This window comes from Mesoplodon densirostris, chromosome 1, assembly GCF_025265405.1.
Source record: "Mesoplodon densirostris isolate mMesDen1 chromosome 1, mMesDen1 primary haplotype, whole genome shotgun sequence".
Lineage (NCBI taxonomy): Eukaryota > Metazoa > Chordata > Mammalia > Artiodactyla > Ziphiidae > Mesoplodon > Mesoplodon densirostris.
The window spans coordinates 31,332,009-31,359,543 of record NC_082661.1 but is presented as its reverse complement, the minus strand read 5'-3'; the positions used below and the strand labels follow the sequence as shown (position 1 = coordinate 31,359,543).

The window sequence follows — 27,535 nt, the reverse complement described above, 5'->3', positions numbered from 1 at the left end:
CATGCCTTCTCTTTTCTATCACTATTTGTTTTATCATTCTATTTCTTATTAGCATATTTTAACAAAAATGGACAGTGGAAGTGAGAAACCTCTCTGGGCACAAATTTTGAATTCTGATACAAGATTTGGTTAAAGGAAGTTGAAATTCTTTCCCAAAGTACAAATTTCTTTAATTCATCAGGCATATTGATTCTCTTTGAGCTTTGTGAAGGCAGGAGTTGCTCTAGTTCACTGCTAATCCCCAGGGCTCAGCAAGGTGCCTGGCACATGGTAACTTAATAAAAAACATTGTAGAATGAATGAATAAAAGCTGAGTAATATAATAGGGGTAAACAAACTTTTTTCTAGGTGGGACATTGATTTATAGGAAACTAAGTAAAATACAAGACAACTTATTTTAGGACAGCATGTCTTCAGACGGCACAGTATAAAAATGTTTAAATGACTGTGTTAAAAATTAACAACAGAAGATATATAGTTCTAATTTAAAAACAGAAAATGTTCCACAGTGCTATCTTTTTCCATTGATGGAAAAAGGGATAGAGAGAAACACTTAGGTTTCTCAGATGAGGGTTGGTTCTGTTATATTAGGCATTAAATAAACATAATCACCCTCAACACACTAAAAACTGAGCATTTAGAATGTGCCAGATGCTGTTATAAGCACTTCATATGTCTTATCTCATTTGTCTTCACCACAGCCTCGGAAGTATTATTGTCTGAAAGTCATCAGAAAGTTATCAGTGTCCCTTGAAAATTTCTTTAGCTCTCTAGCTTTTTGAACCAAGAATGAAGTTGTCCTTTTTAATTCCTAGTTTTAAGTTAAAGATTTATTTCCCCATGAAATGTTAGATATGTTCCAAAGATTGACTTGGATTTTAGATACTTTGAGATATGTTATTTCACTAGCTCTTGCCTTTTGTCATTCATGAATTGTATGGAAAGGAAACTTTTATAATGAGACTTGCCATATGTTTCAACGTTTTCCTAATTTGTGGAGGCAAAATGGTTTGTGTGTGGGTGGGGATGCAGTGGGGGAAGGACGGCGTTCAGCCTCTGGGTCTGTTCCAAGGCTCTGGTGCTGTCCAGGAATCAGGGGCTGAAATGGCTATAGCCTGGTGCATCCACAGCTTCCCAGAATAGGGGAACAACTTCAAAAGATACTAAAGGAACTAGAACGATGGCCCATCTTATCTGGAGGGAACTGGGGGAAATGGCTAGCTTACTTCTCCCTCCTTCTTCTTCCATAATTTGCTTTGGCTTGGAGGGAAGAATATGGACAACAGATTACTGATGGAAAAGTTTATGTTAAAAAAAAAAAAACCAAAAAACAAGGCTGCTGGCACTTGTAGCTAGTGGTGCATTTTACTGCCTCTCTGAGGTGTTAGACAGGAACCAGGAAGAACCAGGACTGCAGGCTCAATACTGTTGTCAGTTCCTTGGGACTACTCAGTCAACAAACAATTATTGTGGTTTAACGAAAGGGAAATGAACACAGGGACCTTGGCTGTAATAAGAGAAGATCTAACCTGTGACATCATAGAGAGATTCCAGACGGGCAAAAAGCCTTATGACCGCAACCTCAGATCAAATTCAGTGTTTTAAGAAACTGGAAAACTGAAATATTCACTGGGGAGCTGAGCCTGATAAGTGTGCTGAACATGGACTGAGTTTCTCCTCTAGAGCTCATATGACACACTGCCCTGTTATTTCCACATGTGTCTTATGTCCATTACGACTAAGATGGCTTGAAGAAAGGGTCTGTATTCTTGTATCTGCCAAAGCACAGAGCACACAGCTATGCACGTGGCAGGTAGGCACGTAGAATTTGTTTATTGAATTGACTGATGTTGCTCTCAAGACTAAAGTCCTTGAATCAATTGCTTCTGAGTATAGCTAGTGCTTATTATTGTCATTAACCCCCTTACCTAAGACCCTCTATCCATCCTTGAGACCCCTGTCTATCTCACTTCATTCATTTATTGAACTCTATGTGTTAGGCACTGTAGGTGCACAGATGAAAAAGAGAAAGTTCCTGCCTTTAGGAGTCCACAATCTAAAGTGAGAGGGCAAATTTTAAGAAGAATTCTTGATCAAAGTATATATACAGAATGTTTACTGTTTAATTGAATACCATTATGGTATTTCTTTGGTTTGAGTTTCCTTTTCAATCTGATCCAGCTAGCAAAAACTCCTTCAGAAACATAGATTAACACTAATCACAGATCGTCAACCGCTCTTATATATCCTTAAGAATCTTTCCTCTGACTAGGTAGCCTCAGGATCTCCTTTGGGGCTAGGACGGTTATGCTCTCGTCTGCAACACAGCACCAGATAGGGTGCTTGCTCTAGCATGTAAAGGGGCTGCCTTGTCCAAATTTACATATCATTAGTTTTGACATTAGATGAGAAAACTAGGTCTAGAAAAAAATGGGGAGAGGAGGATTTATTGAAGGTATGCAAGGTGCTCCCAGAACTGAAGGAGAGGTGCAGGAGACCCATAGGTCTAGGGACCTCAAATGTACAGGAACCATGGCCTTGATGCCCCTAGAATTCTCTCTTCTTCTTTCTGGGTGTAACCTTTATTCTCTCAGGTTCCTCCATGGGATGGGGGATGGGGACATGTCTGTGGTAGTACTGTAATATAGTCTTACAACTCATGATCCAAGAGCAAAGGTAGAGCTTTCCTTAGATTCAGGATGAAAAATCTCAGGTCAAGAAGCTGATTGGATAGTCTTAGGTCACAGAGAACCCCAGACTAATCCCTAGTGGCCAAAAGGATACTTTGGCAGCCCCAAAGGATCCTGTGATTAGAACAGTTCTCCAAAGGAGAAGGAATGTTCTTCCCAAAAGAAGGAATGAAGACAGTGTGGAGGTCCAAAGAGAAGATTCTGCTACCCTATTCTGATGATTCCACCAATGCAATGCTGCTCTCCAGAGTAGCTCCCAAGCAGGTAGACTCCTCATTAGCCTGCTTATCTTACCACTGCCCACTCGTGGCCAGCAAACAGAGTGACCACTACACTAGGGCATGTCAAAGGATACTGGGTAGTTGCCCATGACTTCATATGGCTGTAATCCTATAAACAACATGGAAAGATGGCTGCTGAGGGGGAAGGGGTTCTTTTTGATGTGCACAGTCACACATTTCCTTGGTTGACATAACCAAACACCAGTGACCTTATATGGTATCACCTACACTGGAAATGGACTTTAATCTTGACTTTCCCATGTTCCTCCATTGAGGCACAGTCCAAGGGTCTGGCCTGGCTACTTGAGTGCATGTGGCTTATTGCACAAGCTTCTCTCCCCATAAACACACATCCCTATACTTCTCCATTTCACACCCAAGTGTCCCATGCTATAGAAATGTTTCTATTCTGCAAAAAGTAAATTAAAGCATCTCTGAAGAGATAAGGAAGAGAATCTCTTAAATACTACTTCTTTCAACTGCACATACCCTCCCAAGTCTTCTTGGTAATAGAAAAATAAGTTTTGGAGATCCTAAACCTACTGACAACCCCAGACTTTTGTTTCCATCCATATGATAGATTGCTGAAGGACCTTATCACGACAGAACAAGTAGGTCCCAGATAAAACATATCTTTAATGCATTACTGGGTACAAACTTAAGGGAAATTTCCACAAATTACCCCATCCCACAGAAAAGTGAGCCAAAACTAGATCTGGCAGCAATGAGTGGTAAACAAATAGGTTGAACTGGCAGCGTGGTGGAGATGCTGAACCCTAGAATCCTACATTAAATCCTAAATTAACCCTTGGAGAGACCTATAGTGTTCCCAGGTCAGTAGGACCCCCAGGCCCTCGGCAGAGATAACTACAAATCCTCTCTGGTAAAAAGCATTTCCATTTTAGGGCCACAGAGCTCCCACATTTTAAGATCAAGCAAATATACTAAGAAGGGAAGCCACTCCAAATAAGCATAAGAAAAAAACAAAAAACTAAGAACACATTAAACCCCCAAGGACTGTAGATATCAGAATTGTCAAATACAGAATCTATCTATGTAAGAAATGTTTAACGGAACAAAGAATGAAATAAATGAGTAAGCAACAAGACACTATCAGAAATGACTGGGGAGATTTGAAAAAGGATATGAAACTCCTAGAAATGAGAAACAGTTTTTGAAATTAAGATATACCCGGAAAGTTACCCAGAACTCCTAGAAATGAGAAACGGTTTTTGAAATCAAGATATACCCGGAAAGTTACCCAGAATGCGGCATCACAGAGAGACAGGAGATGAATAAAATGAAAAAGTTTAAGAGATTTGGAGGCTAGCATGAGAAAACTTGACATGTCTGAGTGAAGTCCTAAAAGGAGTGAGTAGAGAGAAGCGACAGAGTTTTAAAAAGATGATGGCTGAGAACCATTAAGAGCTGATGAGAGACATGAAGGCTCAGACTCAGGAAGCACATGCTGGGTTAAAAAAAAAAAGACCCATATCAATACATATAGTAGTGAAACTGCAAAATCCAAAAGACAAAAAAGAGAGGCAAGAGACAGACCACCTACAAAGGAATGACATTACTAATGATTGGCATCTTAGCAACAAGTGACAGAGGAATAAAAACTGTCAGCCTAAAATTTTTGAATGCAGAAAAATTATCTTTCAGGAATGGAGATACAGGGCTTCCCTGGTGGCGCAGTGGTTGAGAGTCTGCCTGCCGATGCAGGGGACATGGGTTCATGCCCCGGTCCGGGAAGATCCCACATGCCGTGGATCAGCTGGGCCCGTGAGCCATGGCCCCTGAGCCTGCGCGTCCGGAGCCTGTGCTCCGCCATGGGAGAGGCCACAACAGTGAGGGCCCGCATACCACAAAAAAAAAAAAAAAAAGAGAATGGAGATACAATAAATATATTTTTAGATTAAACAAAAACTGAGAGATTTTACCAGCAACTGGCATTCAGTAAGAACAGCTAAAAGAGGTATGCTGGGAAGAAGAAAAATGATAGGAAGGTCTTTCTGAGATGCAAGAAGAAAAATGAGCAAATAAGATGGTAAAAATGGATAGTAATAAAAACACTGTCTTTAGATAAAAACAATAACAATAATTATAACTTATAGGGTTTACAAAGGGCAAGACTGAAGTACTATATGTATACCAGGAAACGGTGTTCAGAGTTAAAGTGTACTAAAATCCCTGTATTGTTATAGAAAGGGGTTGATAATTTTAGAGTTTGTTAGGTTAAAAATGTACCATAAAATTTCAAAGGGAACCACTAAAAGTACAGAAGTAGAGGGTATAAATCTCAAATCAGTAGAGGCAAAAAATGAGATTTCAAAAACAAGAATCTTTACCTCACAACCAAAAAAAAAAAAAAAAAAAGAAGAAGCCCCTAAATCAATCAATAAAGAAAAAGAAGAGAAGCATTGAAAGCTTGGAAATTGATAATAGAAACAAGTTTAAACATATCAATATTCCCATTAAATGGAATGGACTAATCTCATTAGTAACAGCACAGCAGGACGGACATGGTTAAACAGTTGAAAAAAACATAAGCCACACTTATGCTGCATACAAGAAACATACATAAAACATAGGGGCTTTGGAGAGTTCAAAGCAAAAGTACGGAAAAAAGATATTCTTGGCAAATATTAACAAAAGGAAAGATGGAGTGGCTATAATAACATCAGGCCAAAAGCATAATTAGCGATGGCTGGGGTCACTTCATAATGATAATGACTTTCATTCACCAGGAAAATATAAGAATTCTTAAGACACTGCAATATATACAAATATCAAATCATTATGTTGTATACCTGAAACTAATATAATGTTATTTATCAATTATATCTCAATTAAAAAAAAAGAATTCTAAAACTGCATCTAATAAAATAGCCTCAACATATACACAACAACACAGAATCACAGAAAGAAATGGACTACCATTACGATTTGAACAACACAATTAACAAACCTAATTTAATGGGCACATATAGAATAACAGTTCCGCCTCTCACCATCTCTATGACTCTCAGCAGATCTCTGGGCCTTGGTTTCCTCATCTGCAAAATGGGGATAACCCTATCTACAGTGCTTTCATCAAATCTAAACTATAATCAGGGATCAGACACCATTTTTTTATGTATCTTTAGAGAAAAAAACCCTGCCAATTAAATGCAAGCTGCCAATTGTAGGTCACATCCCAATTTTAGAGATGTTAAAATCACTAGGGGTAGGGGATTAAGAGGTACAAACTACTATATATAAAATAAATGAGCTACAAGGATATGTTGTACAGCACAGGAAATGTAGCCAATATATGATAACTATAAATGGAGTATAATCTATAAAAATTTTAAATCACTGTGTTGTACACCCAAAACTAATATAACATTGTAAAGCAACTATACCTCAATAAAAAAAGTGTGAAAAAATGTGTGACTTAGACTCAATTAAATACTACACATCATATGGACTGCTGCGATGGTTTAAAATGAGATGATGTAAGTAAAATACAAGACATTGCTTCTGCCCTCCAGCCCTTCACAAGTTTAATCTGCAAACAGGTGAAGGTAAACAAGGGGAGAGCATGTAAAAATCTGAAGTGGGCAATGTTTGCTTTTAGCTTCTTCACATCCTTGAATGCTTTCTTAGATACCTGTGCCTCAAAAGTAACTCATTCCTCAGAGGGAAAATTAAGTCAAAACCATAGCATTCTTGAAAGAAAGTGACTCACCAGGTCAGTAGCACTGGGGAGAAGGGGTGTATGAGGAAAAACACAAGAGAGGGAGGCAGGGGTCAGATTGGACCCCCAGAGCAGAAGTGATTCCAGGAGTGGAAATGGCACCTGTTCCAGAGAGAAGTGTGAGGTGAGCTTGGGAGAAGGAAGGGGAGGGGGGAGGGAGGGGGGAGAGGAAGAACGCCTGAGGGCTGTGAGGGTGGGGAGGAGGGTTGGTCTGGGCTCCTGCCTGCTGTGGGCCTGAACCTTGGGGAGCCTGGTGTGGGACCCAGTGGACAAGGAAGACCTTCCATCCAGCCCACCACTTAAAAAAATGGGAGAAGAGAGTTTAAAGCAAAGTGACTGGAGACATGGCATACATCTACTTTCTGCATGGATGAAAAATTCAGACTAAAAGTAGCTTTGCCGTTTTCAGCAAAGGCAATTTTAGTGTCTTAATTATATTACTATTTTGGAGCAGCTTTTTTTAAATACTCTTCAATACTCTGTGAAAATCAGTCTTTTGTTAAAATGCTTTTAAAAAAATTAATTTAAAAACAAACAAACAACAAAATCCAAATAAGCCTAAAGTTCTCTTCGACATGGAGAGGCCTTTGCCCCCTTGTTAAATAGACCTAACCTATCCTTCTTGTGACCATCCAAATGACCCTCCAAGGCCTTTGTGATTCTCATCCAGAAGTGCTCTCCACCTGCTCTGACCTCTTGGAATGTTTGCATCTCCCTGGGGGCACAAGTCACTTATGACCTCACCCAAGTGAGTGTGTTTGCCTCACCAAGGACAGTGAGATCTTTAAAAGTTCTGAACCCCTCTCCCCACCTCCAACCACCCATGGTACCAGGTGTCACACAGCGAGCTGCAAGGTGAATTAATGGATGGCCACCTAGGAATGAAGTGTGATTTAAGGACTTCTTTCCAAAACCGAACCTGTTCTTAGGGGAATGTCACTAAATAAAAATAATATTTCTGTTGGTGATGTATTTCTTTTAAATATATTCTTTTATTCTTCTAAATAATATGTTTGTGGGTGGTGTATTTCTTTTATTGCTGTGAAACTAGTAAAATAATACTATTAAAATCTTCGGAGGTAACGGCCATCACCTCTCTGAGAAATGTCACCAAGCACCTGACCTTTACCTAATGTATTAGTTTCATATTGCTGCTGTAACAAATCACCACAAACTTAGTGGCATAAAACAATACAAATTGATTATCTGACACTTCTGTATGTTACAAGTCCAGCGTTGGTCTGTGCTGAAATCAAGGTGTTGGCAGAGCTGCATTCCCTTCAAGAAGCTCTAGGGGGCTTCCCTGGTGGCGCAGTGGTTGAGGGTCCACCTGCCGATGCAGGGGACACGGGTTCGTGCCCCAGTCTGGGAAGATCCCACATGCCACGGAGCGGCTGGGCCTGTGAGCCATGGCTGCTGAGCCTGCGCATCCGGAGCCTGTGCTCCACAACGGGAGAGGCCACAACAGTGAGAGGCCCATGTACAGCAAAAAAAAAAAAAAAAAAAATCAGGGGCAGTCCATGCTTAACCATAGCAGAAGAGCTGGCACCCTGCAATCATTCTTCCATGATACCGAGGACAATGAATCTTAGGGTTAAGGGTGACCCATTTAAGAAATATATTTTTGCAGGGGAAGCTTTAGAGGAAGTCTTTTTAGCAGTTTGAATCAGAGTATTGAAGTTCCTCAATCCAGTTTTTAACAGCAGCAGCTTCTTTTACAGATGTAGGATAGGACTGTTATCCCCCCCTTCTTTATTACATCTAAATTGATAAAGTTCAGACCCTGGAGCCTATGTGGCAGTACACACAGTAGGTGTTTCAATAGCAGTTGATATCAATAATCCCCCAATTACCCTTTATTTCTAGGCTATGAATACATAGTAAAAGATTGAGATTGGTAATATTGGCAATATCTATTAAGGTATAAAATGTACATATCATTCCCAGCATTTCCACTTCTTGGTATCATCCCAGAGAAACATCCGCATATGTGTGTAAGGATGTGCAGTACAGCATTGTCTGCAATGGTCACAGATTAGAGACAGCTTAAATGTCACTTGAGGAGTGGCAAAACAAATGTGGCACATCCACACTAAGTAACTTCAAAAAATTAGGTTAGATCCATATGTTCGAACAATGAATATGTTACACTGAGAAAAGCAAGCTCTGGAACAATGTGTATCAATTTGATTCCTCTTGAAATTACATATTTTTAAAAAATATATATGTAACATAGAAATTTTCAGAAGTATAAGCACTAAACTAGAAACAATTGTTATTCTGGAAGGGGACTGGGATGAGCTTAGAGTAGGGATGGGAGGTTGGTAAAGATGGATTTTTACTTTCATCTATATTGTGTGGATTTTTTTTTTTTTTTTTTTTTTTGTGGTACGCGGGCCTCTCACTGTTGTGGCCTCTCCCGTTGCGGAGCACAGGTTCCGGACGTGCAGGCTCAGCGGCCATGGCTCACGGGCCCAGCCACTCTGCGGTATGTGGGATCTTCCCGGACCGAGGCACGAACATGTGTCCCCTGCATCGGCAGGTGGACTCTCAACCACTGCGCCACCAGGGAAGCCCCATGTGTGGATTTTTTTTGCAATAAAACATTTGTGTTATCAAAATGTAAAAGGTATTTTAAATTAAAAAAAGAGAAACTGAAATAATCTAACTTTTTAAGTTGTCAGAACTGATGATCAAAACTATTAGAATGTCATATTGATATTTTACAAAACAGTTAAGACTGAAAGTTCAAAAGTAATTTTCCTATTTTGTTGAAAGTGTGTGTGTGTATGTATATGTACTGTATATATTTATACTTACTACATACACCTAAATATATGTATATGGATACTACATCTATCTACTATATCTATCTATACACACTATATACATCTATATATACTGCATATATCTATATATGCTGGTAATAAAATGCATAAATGCTGCTTTGGTTTAATCATAGATAAATATCTCATTCTTTATCATTGTTCTTATTACTTATAATGGCAAAAATATCTCCTATATGATTATGATTAATCTGGTAACTGAATACAGTTTGCCTTTAAAATAATTCAATTAATTTTAGTAAATTAAAAAAGTTTTCTGACATAGTTGCAAAATGAAGAAAAAATGAAACGCTGAGTTGCAAAATTAAGAAAAAATGAAACGCTGGTTTACAATACATAGCATCCCTTTAAATGAAACCCTTCCAAGTGTGAAGGATGCGTTAAGGTTTTATCAAGTGAGTGCTCTTTGTGTAGAAAAACTGATCTAAATCATGATTTAAACTTTAGAACTACTACAATCTTTCCATTTGGGCAAAACTTCTTGGAAACTGACAGGGTAGCGGGGTTATTTCAGACCTCTGGGGATATCCCAGGAAACAAAATCTCCTCTAAAGGAATTGTGCAAGATTGACACCAACAGGGATTCCTTTCCAGACTGCGTGAGACTGTTAGATTGGGTGTTTAGTTCCACTGAGAAAAGGAGAAGCCACCAGGCTTTTTATTTACCCAGGGAACCCGTCTCGAAGATATTCAATGGTCTGTGCGTGCGCCGATGTCTCCGGGGGGTGATCAAATCCTCCCCCTCCCCCCGCAGAGAGGAGACCGTAGCAGACCCCCGATCATGCACCTGCCGGTTAACAGATAAGCCCTCCACATGCGAGGCACTCGCCCAGCTGTGTCGGAGGATCAGAGCCGGCCCTCTCCCTCCCCCACCCCTGCGGAGCAAAGGGCGGTCATTTTCTGCTCCTCCCAGAGTCAGAAGTGTGCACACGCCTTCCATCACAATTAACTTAAGACTCTGAAACAACACAAACTCACCCACAACATGCTCAAAATCAATGCCATCAATACCCAGAAGGAGGATACCAAAAAGGCAAAACAAAACAAACCTATTCAAAGAGTAAATACTCAAAGCAACAGGGCTGGAGTCAGACACACTACAAGGTCAACAAATCCAAGACAAGTTCAAGTGCGGGCATTTTATAAACTGAAGAGCTGCCCAATATCCCAGGGGTCAGAAACGCAAATGCCTTCTGGTGCCAGCTAATGGAAACGTCTATAAGATAATAGAGGGTGGGCCTGTCAGGAGCTGGACTGAAGGTGCCCCAGGTAAAGGCATTCACATTCAATTTTTAAAAATTTCAATTCCTGCTATGTGATTCCTAAACAGAGTCTACCATCAAACAGAGAAGGAAACAGAGTTAAATATGGGTGTAGGGTGGATAAAACTGAATGAAAGTCAAAGTCAGAAATGTTGCCAAGGAGTCCACAGGGCATGAAAGGCAGGGCAGTGATCCTAGCTGTCATTATTTGAAAGGGTAGTGACCACTTGGTTTAAATCTTCAAAGGTAATAGCAAAACAAAAGTTAAAAGAAATGGCTTACTAAGCTCGAATATGAGGGATTCAGGTTAGTCACACAGATTCTTGACCTAAGTAATTGAGCTGGATTATGAAAAGATTGCACACATTCCCTTGGAAGGCTCTAAAGGAAGCCTCCAAAAACTATAGGTGTGACCTTATTGGAAGGCAAGGGGTGGACCAAATGACCTGCCAAGGTCCTGATTTAAATACGTCTGTATAGTCAACCCCTGGTTATCCAGCCCAAAGAAGAAGACAGTGACAAATCATCCTAAGCTGAAGATAATAAAGAGCTATATTTGTCTTTGGAATGTATTTTGGTACTTAAATTAGAACATGTCTTTCTGATGCTCTGAGAATTCACAATGCGTCAATAACAGCCACAAAGAAGGCCTGACCTGGAGCTGGGAGGCTGCCCAATTTCGCCTTCCTGTCCTCCATGTAAATCTTCCTCTTTGCTGGTGGTGAGCAATATCATCTTTTAGAAGAACACCTGGCAGCCCAAGCCTTCTCAGACAGGGGCTGCCTGGCTCAGCCCTTCGCTGGGAGAAGAGACAAGGGCCTTTACCTGATCTCTGGCTGATTCAGAATAAAGACCCAGGATGGTCTGGTTCTTGCTTCTAGAGGATAACTCCAAAGTGCTACAGGCCCCACAGGAAGCAGCAAGCTAGACAAGGTTTAGACATCTACTCTAAACTGCCTACGAATGATGGTCTAGCTTCTCTGCCATAGAAGACACAAAAGCAAATTTCTTGAGTTCCTTGGAAGAGAAAGAGAAAAAGACTTCACTGAAAAGGAAGATGAAATGAACGCCCAGCACTGGGAAAGCAAGAAGCTGGATGCTCAGGAGATGCAGTAACAATCCCCTGCACCTCAAAGGATGGGTGGGATGGAAATCTGAGCTTGCCACCCATCGTCCAAGATGAAAGGAGAACCTGCTCATCATAGTAACTTGGGGGGGCCCAGGAGGAGGGAAAGATAGGAAGGAGGGAAGTTGCCTCACTGTTCTCTGTCCTCTGTCAGCTCCCAGTGCCTACCAGAGGGAGGCTGGTGTCATCTGGTAGGAGGCAGGGCCAAGCAGAACATCTCAGAAGTGCATCACCGCCCCTTACTCAGAGACCCTGGCAGAGTGGCACAGGCTCCGGGAAGCAGGGTTTGGCAGGAAGGCTTCTCTTGGGCTCAGAGAGTGACTGGGCAGTCACAGAACTGAACACAGACAAGCTGCTTGGCTCTGACCCTGCACAGGTCACCCCCGGCAATAAGGGTCATTACAACCATTCCTGTTTCCCCCTTTTCTATCACACTCTGCTCTTTAGTTTTCCTTCCGAAGTCCCAGAACAGTGCTGTCTAATTTAAATGTGGCTGTATAATTATTAAAATGAAATAAAATTAAAAATTCAGTTCCTTGGTCACAGTAGCCACATTTCAAGTGCTCAATAGCCACACGTGGCTAGTGGACACCATATTGGACAGAACCAAGATAGAACTTCTACATCATCATAGAAAGTTCTATTTGTCAGCACACTAATCTAGACTTCTAGGAGATCTAGAATCTAGGAACTTCTACTCTTCATGGTGTACAAGAAAAGAATAAATGAAAGAAGAAATGCAAATACAAAGTATCTTTTCTATACATCATCAGCACTAATCCTCACCACTGCCCTGTATGGTAGGCAGGGGTAGATTTCAACATGCCCATTTTACAGATGAGGAAAGTGGGGGCTGTGTAGTTAAGTAACTCGCACAAGGCTCACAACTATTGGATGACACGGGATTAAAACCAGGTTTTCCAATGCCAAAGTCAGTGGTTTCTCCTGTTACATGCAACTGCTACAAGTAATGTTACTTGCCATTCACTTTGTTCAGTGCTGCCATAAAAGCTCCAGCCTTCTAGAATGAGGTTGACAGGCCCCTGTAGTGTATTTATTGATTGGCTGATTTTTGAAGTGATAACTAAACTTTGTACAATGTAGTTTAGCAGCTCTATAGTTAGGGAGCCGCGGGGTTCAAATCCTGACTCATCCACTTACTATTTACTTGATAGAGGGCAAGTCACTCATCATCTCTGAATTGTAATTTCCTTTTCTTGTATATTTATTTACTGCATGGTGTTGTCAGGAGGATTAAATAAGACAGTGCGTGGAAAGGCTTAGCACAGTGCCTGGCACATATTAGTGCTCCATAAATAAGGATTATCAATGGCGATTGGCAGAATTTACAATGCACTCACGTGCAACAGCGACTGAAGCTTCACAATAGGGAGGCATATTGCTATCTACATTTTTTGCAGATGATACATCTGAATCTCGGTTCATAAGGGGCTGACTCAAGGTCATGTAACTAGAAAGCTGTAGATCTAAGGCATGAACTCAAGCTATTTGGACTCCAAACCTTTTCTTGATACACAATGTTGCGTCTCAGGAGGGAAGGGACCAGGGGCGCCAAGGCATGGTTCAGAGGAAGTTTAACTATCCTTCTTCATCGCCAACCTCCCCCCTTCTCTGAAACAGGCAATTAATGTTTTCTTAGTCTTGTGTAAAATGCTGTGCAAAGGCAGCTTTGAGCATCCCCTTCTATCACAATTGTCACCCTTAAATCCCTCGTATATAGAGACTCTAGTGTCTCACTGGTAAGGAAGTAACACCTGCATAACTAAGGAGGCCAAAAGGTGAACAGAGTGCCTTGAAGCAGGGCATTCAAATCTTCTCCCTGGAAAGCCTGTGGATTAAGCACTTTTCTTCCAATCTGCCCTCCATCCCAACTCACTGCTACACCAAAAAGGCAAGGACACAGCCTACCAGAACCCAGCTGAGTCCGGCCAAGACCCAAGTGCATGAGAATGTGTGTTGTTGCAAGCCCCTGGGCTTTTGGAGCTATTTGTTATCTGGCCCTATTACAGCAAAAGCTGACTAATATATCTGTCAAACCCAGGGTGGGAGGTACTTACCCTGCCACGACGATCTCAAAGTCCCCGTCGTGGTCCACATCAGTCACTGCCACTCCATAGTTGAGCTGGGTGGGGTTGCTGTCATAGTCAGGGGGCAGGACTGAGTTGGTCACTGCCGTGAACATGGGTTCAGCCCGCAGGGACCCCTCAGTCAGGGGCAGAAACCACAGCAGCAGCAGGAACAGAAACATCTGGAACATCTGAAACCAAAAGTTACAAATGTTAGGTGCAGCAATACCTTTCTTCCCTGTTCCTGGAGGGCTTGGCAACTCCTAGGCTGCCACTTTTCCACAAGACCTGTCCTGACTATGCTCTTTAAAACTGCAACCTGTCCCCATCATGTCAGGTCACCCTTATCCTGCTCTGCCTTTTCTTTTTCTACAGCACCTATCACTTTATAACATGCTGGATGACTTCCTCATTCATCATGTTCTGTTATTTAGTGTCTGTCTCCCTCAGCCAGAACATAAGCTCCACCAGGGCAAGGCTCTCTGTTTTGTTCATGTATGCATACAAAGCCAAGGACAGTGTCTGGCACAAAAGGAGCACTCAGTACATATTTAGGAAGGAAGGAAGGAAGGAAGGAAAGGGAGGGAGGGAGGGAAGGAAGAAATGGCAGAGTATAAACACATGGGCATCTCCCATCCTCTGGGAGAAAGGCTGGGAGAATGAAGGAAGGAAGGAAGGAAGGAAGAAATGGTAGAGTATAAACACATGGGCATCTCCCATCCTCTGGAAGAAAGGCTGGGAGAATGAAGAAAACAACAGATCTCAGACAGTCCAGGGGTGGGTGAGACCCCCATGAGGGTCCATATCTAGAACAACAGTAGAGGCAGTAAAGGATTATCTTTCTGTGGGACCTACCCCAGAGGCAGCCTGGAGGGAATCTGTGACTTGGAAGGTTCCCCTGCCAAGGTCCCTCCCTAGGGCAGCTGGCCATTGCCTCCAGACCAGGAAGCAGTCAGATATGGAATGTATTCCAGCAGGATCTGGCGAGCGGCACATCATTCACTTGGAGAAATTAAACCACTGTGTGTGTGTTTTATTATAAATTAATTATGTATAATCCATTGTTTAATTCATTATTATATCTCTAACATAACTCAGGGCGTTGCCAAACAGCCTGGGGCTGCGGGAGCTGGTGGCAGGCACGCAGGAGACAGATGAGAGTGGCCAAGGAGGTGGAAGGACTCCATCCCTTCCTGACGTGAGCCAGGGAGACACTGAAAATGCTACAGATGGCACCACCCTGAGTTGCTGCCCGCAGGCTTAGAATCAGAACTGTGAGAGTGTTCCAAAGTCTCCCCTGGGACAAGTCCCACAAGGTCTGAACAGGCAGTCCCGCAGGCCAAGGCGGTGCCTTCCTGCCTACAGAGGGCGGCACACCTCTTCCTGATGGAACTTTTCCTGCTGGCTTGTCAGTGTGGCTGGCAGCCAAGAGCAAGGCTGAGTGAGGCTGATGTCTTAATGAAGAGAAGACCTGAAGACTGACTCCCCAGATGGAGACAGACATTCCTGCCAGCAAAGGAGCTTGCTCCAGTTCAGGACCCAGAGACCAATATGAAGGGCCCAGGCACTGTCTACGGAGCCAAACATGATTCAGAAGCCTCCCTAATGCCTCGCTGTGGAGGGGGGGGGCGCTGGAGAGAGACACAGGGGCAGGGCTCTAACTGCAGGGCAGAAACCTTAACCTCAGCGAGCCTTCCTGGGAAGAAAGTTCTTGTAGCCTGTTTAGAGGGCACATGCTGGGTGTTGCACTATCAGAATGAGGTCAGTCCCAATTACAGAGATGTCTGAACACAACAGCAACACTTACTGGGCTGTCTAGTCACGAAAGGCAAACACATCACTCCGAGAGTTATGCAACTTGGCAAGAAGTTTGGTTGGATAAAGGAAACTCATAATTGGATTAATGAGCAGCTGGGGTGGGGTGGGGGAATGAGAAGCTAAAGAGTATTTAACAACCAGGAGAGCCATGCTGAAATGTAGCGTGGATCTGAAGGTCACAGGACTTTTCAAGGTATGAATTCTATTGTAGGGATGGCAGATGAGTTTCAACTTCACAGCCAAACTGACTGGCAGTGGCTTGAAAGAGTACTGTGATCAGCTTACAACATTTGCAATCAATGGACATGAAGGAAAAATTGGTATTGGGCATGCGTTCTAGAAGCTATTAAGTTCCTCCCAGGCACTACTACACTTGCAATTTGGGTCACTGCCACCGGGGAGGCAGGTCCTATTAGGGTAATATAAGCATCTGGTAGAAATTTTCTAACGAAGGCCACGAGGGGCAAGAACCGTGATCCAGCCTCTTGATTCTTACCTTTGTTTGAAAAGTAGAACTTTTAATTAAAGGAGACATCTGAAAGAAATAGCTACTCTGTGTTATCCATTTCCAGATAAATAACCTAAAGCAAGATTAAATAGAAATAATACACCTGTGGGCTGAGCTCTGTTTTGCTTGGTGACCTTGAACAAGTCACAGCCTTGCTGGGTCCCAGCTTTATTCTCCAAAACGAGGGTCTGGGAGTAGATCTCTAAAGGTCCTTTCCAGCTCTAAAATTCTATGATGAATTAAAGGATTTCTTTTAGAAGCAGACCTTCGGCAGTTTTTCTTCCCAGCTTCTTCTATAAACTGCAGACCAACCTGTGTGGTTTTTCTTTCTGAGCAAATTAAACATATTTTGAGCAAAACAGCTATTCAGCAGAGCTCTGTAGCATTTCCCTTGCAGGGGCCAAGGCCAGACAGGAACCTGCCATCATCAGTGTGGAACCGAATGCACTAGGCACGAGCAGACCAGTGGATGGCCTCCCCAAGGGGGTGGGCTGAGAGTGGAGCAGGGAGAACAAGTCCTTTATATTTCATTCTTCTGACATGCCAAAGGCTCCCAGGGCTGCTCAGCACCAGTTGAAAGTTAGAGGGTCAGCTGAGGGCCTGCTGGGAAACAGTTGTGGTGGGAAACTTAGGAAAAGGCCTGGTAAATATCCACCCTCTAGCTCAGGGCTCAGATGAAGGAAATCACTGAAATGCCCCTCTACACTCTGGCTACTCAGTGGTCCGCAGACCAACAGCATCAGCATTAGCGAGTTTGTTAGAAATGCAGAATCTTGGGCGCCACCCCAGACCTAATAAATCAGAATGTGCATTTTAACACGATTTCAGGTGATCTGAATGTACGTTAACAATTGAGAAACATGCTCGACCTTAGCTGTACGTTGGAATCACTTGGGGAGCCTTAAAAAATACCGTTGTCTGAAAAAGATTTCTTGGATATGACACCAAAAGAACAGGCAACAGAAGAAAAAATAGATTAAATGGACTGCGTCAAAATTTAAAACTTTTGGGCATCACAGGACACTATCAATAGAGTGAAAAGGCAAGCCGTGTAATGGGAGAAAATATTTGCAAATCATGTATCTGATAAGGGATTAATATCCAGAATATATAAAGAAGTCCTACAACTCAAAAACAACAACAAAACAATCCAATTCAAAACGGGTAAAGGACTTGAATAAACATTTCTCCAAAGAAGATATACAATTGGTCAATAAGTATATGAAAAGATGCTCAACATCACTAATCATTAGGGAAATGCAAATCAAACCCACAGTGAGATAATACTTCACACCCATTAGAATGGCTATAATAAAAAAACCAGGAAATAACAATTGTTGGTGAGGATGTGGAGAAATTGGGACCCTTATGCATTGCTGATGGGACTATAAAATGGTGCAGCTGCTGTGGAAAACTGCTGTGCAGCAGTTCCTCAAAAAATCCAAAAAACAATTACCATGTGATGCAGCAATTCCATTTCTGGGTATATACCCAGAAGAATTGAAAGAGGGGACTGGAACAGATATCTGTATACACAAGTTCGTAATTGCGTTATTCACAGTGGCCACAAGCAACCCAAGTGTCCATCAATCCATATGTCCAAAGTGTGGCATGTACATACAATGGAATATGATATGCCTTAAAAAGGAAGGAAATTCTGACACATGCTACAACATGGATGAACCTAGAAGACATTATGCTAAGTGAAATAAGCCAGTCATAAAAGACAAACACTGTATGATTCCACTTATACGAGGTACCTGGAGTAGTCAAATTCAAAGAGGCAGAAAGAAGAGTGGTGGTTACCAGGGGCTGGGGGGACAGGGGAATGGGGAGTTAGTGTTTAATGGTTATGGAGTTTCAGTTTGGGAAGATGAAAAGTTCTGGAGATGGATGGTGGTGATGTTTGCACAACAATGTGAATGCATTTAATATCACTGAACTATACACTTATAAATGGTCAAAATGGTAAGTTTTATGTTGTGTATATTTTATCATAATAAAGAAATACTCATGCCTGGTCTCATCCCAAGATATTCTCACTCACCTGGCATAGGATGCAGCAGGGGCATCAGAATTTTAAAAGCTCCCTACATGATTCTAATATGTTGCAAAATTTGAGAATTTATGCCAGTGCTCCAGTGCTTCTCAAACTTTAATATGTACATGAATCACCTGGTGGTCTTGTTAAAATGCAGATTCTGATTCAGCTGATCTGCAGGAGAGCCCAAGATTATATATTTTGAACAAGCTCCCATGTGATTCTGACTGTCCTGGTCCATAAACTACATATTGAATAGCCAGAGTTAAGAAACCATACTATACACTACAGTGATTAGTTCAAGAAACTTCTCCTCTGCCTCTAGATCTAAGGGTCTGAAACCAATCCTAGGGCCATACAATCCTCAGGGCTGCAGGCTCGGTTGATCATTAGATACTCAAAGTACTAGCTATCTTCAGCTCAGTCAAATTACCACAATTGATAGGGACTGACAAAGAGGGATTCTGACTCTAATTTTTGCAAAGAATTGAGAAGAAGGAAAGGGCTGGAACTGGAGCGGGGGTCGGGTCTAGTAGACAAAAGATAGCTACCATTAATGGCCAGAGCCTAGAGAAGATGGGGTATGGGCAGGAATTTGCAAGCCAAGATAGAGATGCATGCCAGTGTGTTCCCCCAAACCATCGTGGGGCCGAGTACTAGGAGGCACTCAATTAACATTTGTTAAATGGATGAAGGAATAAGTCCAAATGATAATGTGAATCAGCAGAAATTGCTTGCAACTTGTCATACAGTTATCTTAAAACTGCTTCTTTCGGGCTTCCCTGGTGGCGCAGTGGCTGAGAGTCCGCCTGCCGATGCAGGGGAAACGGGTTCGTGCCCCGGTCCGGGAAGATCCCACATGCCGCGGAGCGGCTGGGCCCGTGAGCCATGGCCGCTGAGCCTGCGCGTCCGGAGCCTGTGCTCCGCAACAGGAGAGGCCACAACAGTGAGAGGCCCGCGTGCCGCAAGAAAAAAACCCTGTTCTTTCCCGAAAGCAATGCTTCTTAAACTGTAACGTGCTTATCAATCACCTGAGGGTCTTGGTAAAATGCAGATTCTGATTTGGTAGGTCTGGGGTGGGGCCTGAGATTCTGCATTCTAACAAGTTTTCGGGGGATGCCGAGGCTGCTGGTCCGCAGACTTCACTTGTAGTAGCAAGGCTCTAGACCAGTGATTCTAAACCCTAGCTGTCCAATCGAATCACCTGGGGAGTTTTTAGAGCTATGCTGCTGCCCAGACCTTTCACCCCAGTTTCTGATTTAACTGGTCTGGGGTGGGGTTTGGGTGTATTTTTAGAAGCTCCTCTGATGCTGTTAATGGGCAGCCTGGGCTGAGAACCACTGCCCCAGACTCATAGTCCCCAGTTGGGAGTGTAAGCTACAATCTGATTTGAAGTGAAAAATGTTTCTGCTACCAGAATTCATCACCAGCTTGTTGAGGTCTATCAAGAAAATCTATTTAGCCAGAGAGTATCATAGGGAGAGGCAGGATATGGAGTTTGGGGAAGAAAGCAGAGCAGGATGGTACTGCCTGAAGCAGAAGGACAGCAGGTGCTGGAGTGACCTCACATTTTACACAGTTGGCTCAGAAACCTGTCAAACCACTGTGAACATCTCAATCTTTGGGGAGAATGTGGAGAAAAGCTAAAAATAGAATTTTTAAAAGTATGTTGAACTGAACTTTTTTGTTTTCTTGAATGCTGTGTAACAAGCACCTACTAGCTATCTACAGGTAGGAGTGGCGTTAAGTAGTAAGTAAGTAGTGTTAAGTGCAATGGGAAGACATCTGGGGCAGTGCGGCCCGGGGGAGGTGAGGATAAATATCAGTGGCAGAGCTTGGCCAGAGGGTGCAGGACCGGAACACCTGGGCTGCTCCTGCAGGGGAAGGGAGAGGAGGGGGCAAAGAGGGGTCTTAACAAGGGCGAGAGGTGGTCGGGCTTGTGTTTCAGGCAGTGGGAAGAATTGCTTTGTAATAATTTCTTAAAAGTATTCTACAAGCTAACGCCTTGAACAATCCTCAGTTGGATCGAGAGAAAGATAAATAAATAAACAAACCAAAGCCCAGAGTCGGGGACCTGGATTTGGACCTCAACTCCACCAGAAACTAGCAGGTGACCTTGAGCATGTTCCTTAATCTTTCTGATCTCCAGTGTCCTCATCGGTAACCTGAGAATCCTATGACATGTCAAGGTTTCCAGGGTTAAGTGAGCTAGTGAACGCCTCTCAGGGGCCAGGCTCGCTGCTTATTTCCTTTCCTTTCACACAGATAGCTGTGAGCCTAGACAGTCTTTAGACGCTGGCTGTGGGTCACATGCAGCCAAACTCAGTTTTCTGCGGCCTCGGGACTTTCCTGAATTGGGTCTGAAAACTGGTAACCAAGCAACCTAGATCTCTGATGTAGGGTCAGCCAGCTGTGGCTTCCAGGGCAATTTTTAGGGCAAGCAGTTCTTTAGCAATTATCGCAAGAGCCAAGGACACCGCCCTGAGCTACCACAAAAGCAAGAGCCCTGAATGCTTCAGATGTTGGGAACCAGCAGGGAGCACAGACTCTTTCCAGAAGCTGTAGGAGGGCAGAGGCTTGAGGAAGAGAGGCGGCCACAGAAGCATTCCGCCCTGCATGGGCTGGGCCACCGGATCTACACAGAGGAGCGCCTGGGACTAAGGCATCGTTGGAGGAGAGCTAGGGGAGCTTAACTGACCCACAGTGACACTCCCTGTGGACCTCCAATGAGCCTGGGGCTGTGCTCGGTGCTGGGGTCACAGGGAGAAAGCTAGTCAACATTTGCAGTACAAGGTGAGGGGTGCTGTGGAGGAGGCGCACAAAGGTATCTAAACTAGCCAGGTGGAGGGGGAAAAGGAGAATGTTTTGTGGAGGTAGGATGGTGTAGCTGAGCGGTAAAGGATGCTAAGAAGTTAGCTGGATAAGGAAAGTGAGGAGGAGAAGAGAAGGAAGACAGCAGACTCCACAAAGGTCTGGCGGACCAGATGCCATCCCAACCTGCCCTCCTAGCACTGCCTATTTAAAGGTCCCGCACAGGGTATTAAGTTAGAGGGAGCACTCATTTTTCCCTCCTCAGGTTTCCATCCAGAGGACCTTCCATTGGATGAGAGCGCTGGTTCTCAACCAGGGGTGATTTGCATCCCTTGCCCTCAACAGCTGGCAATGTCTGGAGGCATTTTGGGTTGTCCCACCAGGGAAGGGGGGTGCTACTGGCATCTAGTGGGTAGAGGCCAGGGATGCTGCCAAAACATCCTACAAGGCAGGGGACAGCCCTCTACAACAAAGAATTATCCAGCCCAAAATGTCGGTAGTGCTGAGACTGAGAACCCCTGGACTAGTGCATCATTCCTGGCTCCCCTCCTTTCCCCACTCCCTCCTCCCAAGGGCCGGAGCAGGGACTCACCAGATGGGTCAGTTTGGAAAAACGGGGCACGGACCTGCCTCCCTGCAGAGGCCACTCTCTGCCATGTGCTGAGCTTGGCCAGGCAGGCTCAGGCCTGCCCCCACCCACAGGGAGGGCTGCAGTGGGGATGCAGGTACATCAGCAAGCTCCATAAATCCCACTTTGAAGCCTGGCCTTCCAAACAGCTGTATCTGTAATGATGGTAGCGTTTTAATCTCCATCTGTCTGAGCCCTGCCTCTCTCTTCCCCTCCCCTGTCCCTCCCCACCTTTCTTTCCCTTCATTGGTCCTGAACCTGAACAAGGAAGTGGGATGCTGTTCATTGGACCCTTTCAAACCCCAACACTCAAACTGGAGATCTGGAGTCATATTTGGTTCTTGCTTCTCCCTTATTCTTCACAACTGCTGGATCACCGAGTCAATCCACTTCATGAATCTCTCTCGAAGCTGCCCACTCTTTCTATCCCCACTGCTGGGGATTTGCCCCCTTTATCCTTCAACTGAACAGCAGTAATACTTGTTAACTGCTCCCCCTTTCTTCTCATCTCTCCCTACTTCCACATCAGAGCTCCCTTTCTAAATCTCGGAGCTGATCACGTCACTCTTCAACCTAATTCATGGGACCCTGTACACAAGGCAAATGGAGATTTGTTTTTAATTGCAACTTCATATAACAAGTACTATATGAGGAATGGGTAGTAATAACAACACTTACGTACCACCGACTATGTGCCAGGCACTACTCCAACCCTTTACATGGATGATCTCATTTAATCCTCATCGTAACCTTGTGAGGTAGGTACCGCTTTTGTCCCCATTTTACAGATGAGGAAATGAAGGCACAGAGAGGTTAAGTAACTTGCTCAAGGTGTCACACACCTAGTACGTGGTAGAGCCAGGATTCGTGTCTAAGCCATTTGGCTCCAGAAATGGTGTCCTTGGACACTACACTAAACAGTGTCTTTCACTACACCAGGCTTGTCTTAAAGGAAGTAAGATGGGAGCACAATGGAAGGAGCAAGCATCTCTGCCTGGGGGTGCTGGGGAAGGCCTAAGAGGCGGTGATGACCTGGCCAGCGGGACAAGGTGGAGGAAGCATCCCAGGCTGAGGAGCCAGCACATGCATGGTGGCTGAGCAGGTTCATTCAGCCCCAGGAGGCTCGGAGTGGCTAGGACGGGACGGATGGTGGGACAGGGCGTGGCTAGGAGGTTGGAAGAGGCTGTGGAGGCCTGATGCACAACACAAGCCAGAAGGGTGAGGGGTGACTTGGCTGGAGGGATGTGATGGAGAGAACACCGCAGCAGTGGGGTGTGGAGGAGGCCGTGGGAGCATGGGCCTGGAAACAGAGAGGCCAGCTAGGAAGCAAATACTGTGGCCCCAAATGGAGAGAAAGCTGGGGGCTGCCATTCAGTCATTCACTCAGTGATTCATTCGCTGGTCTTATGCACCTCTGCCAGGCACTGTCTGGGCATTGGGAAAACAGCTGAGAACAAAACGAAGTCTTTGCCCCCGTGGCGCGTATATTCTAATGCCTCGGTCATCGGCGTTTCTCCACCCCGTCCCCCGTCCCCGTCTTCTGCAGTGCCAGCCTGGAAGACAAACACCAGACCTTCTGTACCTCCCCACCCCCCGGGGCCACCATGTCCTATGCATCTTCCCCAGCACTGTGAAAGTATAAGGCTTCCTCTTCCTTCCCGCTACCTGGAGAGAACTCCAGATGCTGCCTGCGGCTGCACTTATAGAAAAGAGGCTTGGTCCTGCTCCAGAACAGGCAGATGAAAACGCAGGGGACCCAGGCTGGGAAATGCCACAGAGACCCGCAGGCCAGTGAAATGGTGTTTCTGAAAATGAGAGGACAAATGGAGTCTCCCAGCCTCACACACAAGGCAGCGCAGGTCCTTAATGAGTATTATTAACTGCTCAGACTTCCGGGTCTGTAAAATGGGAAATGAAATGAGATAACGCATGCCCAGTGCCTGGCAAAGTCCATACGTGGTAGGTAATGGCGACGACAGTGATGCTATTACTACCGCATAAATGTTTTTCGAATGAACGAATGCATCTCAGGAGATGGAGTCCAGGCCCACCAGGTGCTCCCTGTCCAGAAGTAGCTGCCAAATGTCGAATGGAACTCACGGGACTGTCAGACACTGAGGCATAGGCTGGCTTCTGTTACTAATTTGTCTAGGGACCCTGGTGGAGTTCTTTGACATTTTAAACACTGCTTTCCAAATGCAAACCCCCTCAGTTTATAGCCATATAGACATCCATTTTTCAAGCATTTTGCAGATGCTGAGGGCCAGGTTAGAAATGATGTCTGAGGCATGGCTTCTGACCTCAAGGAGCTGACACTCCGCTAGGGGGGAGACATGATACAGGGGGAGGCATTCAGAGTGGCAACAGGTACAAAGTGCACACGTAGCCCGTAGGAGGGAGGGGTTAAGTATCGAGGTGTGTAGGGGGTGGGAAGGGCAGGCAGGAAAGGCCCCCTGGAGACAGGGAATCTGGATTCCAATGGGAGCTACATTCCAGGTGGGTTTGACTCAGCTCGGTGTAGGTGGCAATGCCTTTGGAATGCAGTGTCTGGGGTGCCGAGTGGAGGGTGCGGGAGAAGGCGGAGACAGTCTTGCGTGGAGGCAGCAGCTGGGGCCTGTAGAGCCTGCCTGGCGCATCTGGGAAGGAGCCTGGAGTCACCGGGTGAGGGAGGTTTGAAGTCGGGTAGAGATCCGATTAGATTTGGGGCAGCAGTGTGCAGGACGGCTAGACTGGCTGCTTTCCAAAAAGTGAGTGAGAGGATCACAGAGGGGACTTTCACGTCCTGGAGCTGGGGGTAGCTGACGGTGTGGTACCGGATGACCTCCAAAGTTCTTTTCCAAGCCTAAGTGTCTATGGGTCAGGTTTTTTTCCTAAATCATTTAAAATGCATTAGTGCACCTTGCTATTTAAAAGCATTCTCCTGGGAATCTTTCCGTGAAGCAATGATTCACTCTCCAGTCTGTCTTTGGTGGAAATCCAAATGATCATCTCTTCTATCAGCTTACAGCTACCAAGATAGACCTGCGCTGAGCTTCCTTGTAGCAGCCTGGTGGAGGATGGGGGGAGTGAGCACCCGAAAGAAGTGAAGGGGAGGAGAAACTCAGCCCTGCTCCAGGCTTAGAGCTGGTACCATCTCACAAGTGGGCCCTGTGTGGGCTCCTCAGACCCTGCTTGATCGGTGGGACCTTTGGAGGTTTACAGAGCCCTGGGGCCGAGCGCCAGCTCTGGGAAGAAGGAGCCAGAAGGAAAGCTGGCCTCATGGCCCCAGGCCTGTCTGGAGACCCACTTTAATACCAAGGGCCACAACTGCCCCCGACTGGCCGCCTACGTTCACACGTTCATTTGTTCACCCACCGAGCACCTGTGGAGCCCCTCCATATGCCAAGCGCTGTGCAAGGCACTGGGTTTACAGCTGAGAACAAAAGACACATGTCTCCACCCCCACTGCTTGCAAGGCAGCATTTCTCCTTCTTGGGAACTCTTCTTTCCCCACCTGCAAAAGGCTCTTTGGATATACATAGCTTCTCGGATGACTGGTGCATGATTGCGATTCCAAGAAAGAGTCTGTTCTTAGAGACTAGGGCGAAAGGGAACGTGACATCCCTAAGGCAAGGCGACAGAAAGGGCCCGTGTGCTCACCAACCCTGACTACAGGGACTGACCTCCAGAGGCTGGGCTGCCCTGGACATGCAAGATGCTCCCCACCTTCACGACAGGAACTGGGTGAGATTTGTGAGTGAGCTTGCCCCCACCCCCACGGCCAATTTGGGCAGGGAGGGGTGGAGCCCTGGTCCTCTAAGGACAGCCTCCAGGAACTTCCCACCTCCAGTCCTGAGGGCAAGGGCAGGGCGGGGCCTTCTGTGAGAAACACCAGCCGAGGCTGCTCCCATGACCCCCATGACCCCTGCAAGGCTCCTCTGCCTGTCCAGGTGGGGAACAGGGGTTCCCTGGCATGCTGCTGGTCCCGAAGGAGGGCAGGGACGAAGGAAATCCGGAGGAGGGGGTGACTCTCAAGGTGGGTGGAGTGGCTGTTAGGGAGGGAAGCAGTCCCCACGGTCCCTTCCCCAGTCAACAGGACCCCTTAGCTCCACAGTGATTCCCGTGACCTTGTCACTGTACTTGTTGGGTGCAAACAAAGATAAGAGTAACTGGAAACCACAGGAAGGGTCGGTCACTTTACACTCTCGGCACACACGATTCCTTTGTGGCTAATTCGAGTAATATGTCAAAATGTCCCTTGGAAGAGACCTTTAAGAATATGTCTTTTAAGTAAACAAAGTTTTCCTAATTAATGACACGCCTGCCCACCCCTCCTTCAAGATCCTTGCAGAACTTCGCTGGGCCAAGAGGGCTGAGCAGGAAAGGGTGGTGAAGTCGTGGAGGGAGTGGGGACAAATCCAGCCGCTTGTCAGTTGGGGAGCTATCAGTTTCTCTGCCGGATGTTGATCAGATTTCCTGGGCTGGAACCAACTCACAGGGCCCGGGTACTGGAATTTTTCCAAGAAGCAAACGCTTTGCTTCTTACGAAGTCAACATGATTTCTTTCAAGGAAAATTTTTATCCTTTCTTTTTTTTAAGTGTCTAGGGTTTTTGAAGGGCAAATCTTTGGACTTTTCTCTAAAGACAGTGATTATGATATAATTATCATTCGCTAAGATCACCCCCGACCCCACATGCACTCACAGAGAGGCCTGGGGGTAGGGGAATGATGTGCCCAAACTTGTACCATGAGTCAGTGGCATAGCCAGAAATAGAACTTTCCAAACTCCCGAATTCCTAATCATAGCAATATTAATAATAGTCTCTTTATAATTTTCTAAGTGTTTTCACAGCTCACATTGAATCTTTACCACAACTTTGTGGAGAGTCTGGGTAAGTCATTCTCAGGAGACAGCAGATCTGAGGTCCAGACCAGCTTTGCCACTTGTTTGCTGTGTGACCCTGGCTGGTCTCTTCACCTCTCTGGATCTCAGGGTTCTCAGCTATGAAGTGGGAGCATTGGGTGAAAATACTTCTAAAATCCCTCCCACCCCTAACATGCTGTGATTCCATGATGTGATGCTCTGGTCCAGGGTTTCTCCACCTTGGCACTAGTCACTTCTTGGGCCAGACAGTTCTTTACTGGAGGGCTGTCCTGTGCACTGTAGGATGGTTAATGTCATCCCTGGCCTCTACCCACTAGATGCCAAAAGCACTCCCTGACCCAGTTGTCACAATCAAAAATGTCTACACACACTGTCAAATAGGCAAAGTAATCCCTCCATTCACTGCCCAAGGACTTCAATAAGGTCAAGATCATGTGGTTCAGTGGAGAAAGGTCTTCCTGCCCCCGCCTCTTCCCCAACCCCTGCACACATTTCCACACACTTTTCAAACACAACCTCCCAGTTCTTTGCTACCTCTCATTTCTTAAATGCCCTCCGTGGTCCAGTGTGTGTTTGGTGTGATAATGAACCAACTGATTTCATACTCTCTTTTAAGGAGAGTTCACAGGTTTATGTCCCCTAAGCAACCAGCCAGGCTCCCCAGAAATCCCTCGCAGAACCCTGGATGGCCTGGAAGCCTGTATCTGCAGCCCGCAGGAGGCTCGGTGAGCATGGATCTGTCAGCACTCTTAAATCACTGGGCTCTGAGAAAGCCTTCTCCCAGCACAAAGATCCTTCCTTAGGAATCAATAGCTCAAGGCCTTCTATCA

At 45.0% G+C, this 27,535-nt stretch overlaps 1 protein-coding gene across 1 annotated transcript in view; it reads right to left on the bottom strand.

Annotated features, from left to right (window-relative positions):
• The window catches only part of CRTAC1 (cartilage acidic protein 1), a 118,826-nt gene extending 104,601 nt beyond the window's left edge, over window positions 1-14,225 (bottom strand). The window contains exon 1 of the mRNA XM_060109760.1: window positions 14,026-14,225. Within this exon, the coding sequence (XP_059965743.1) occupies window positions 14,026-14,225 (200 nt within the window). The remainder of the gene's footprint in view (window positions 1-14,025) is intronic.
• Between the last annotated feature and the right edge of the window lie 13,310 nt (window positions 14,226-27,535).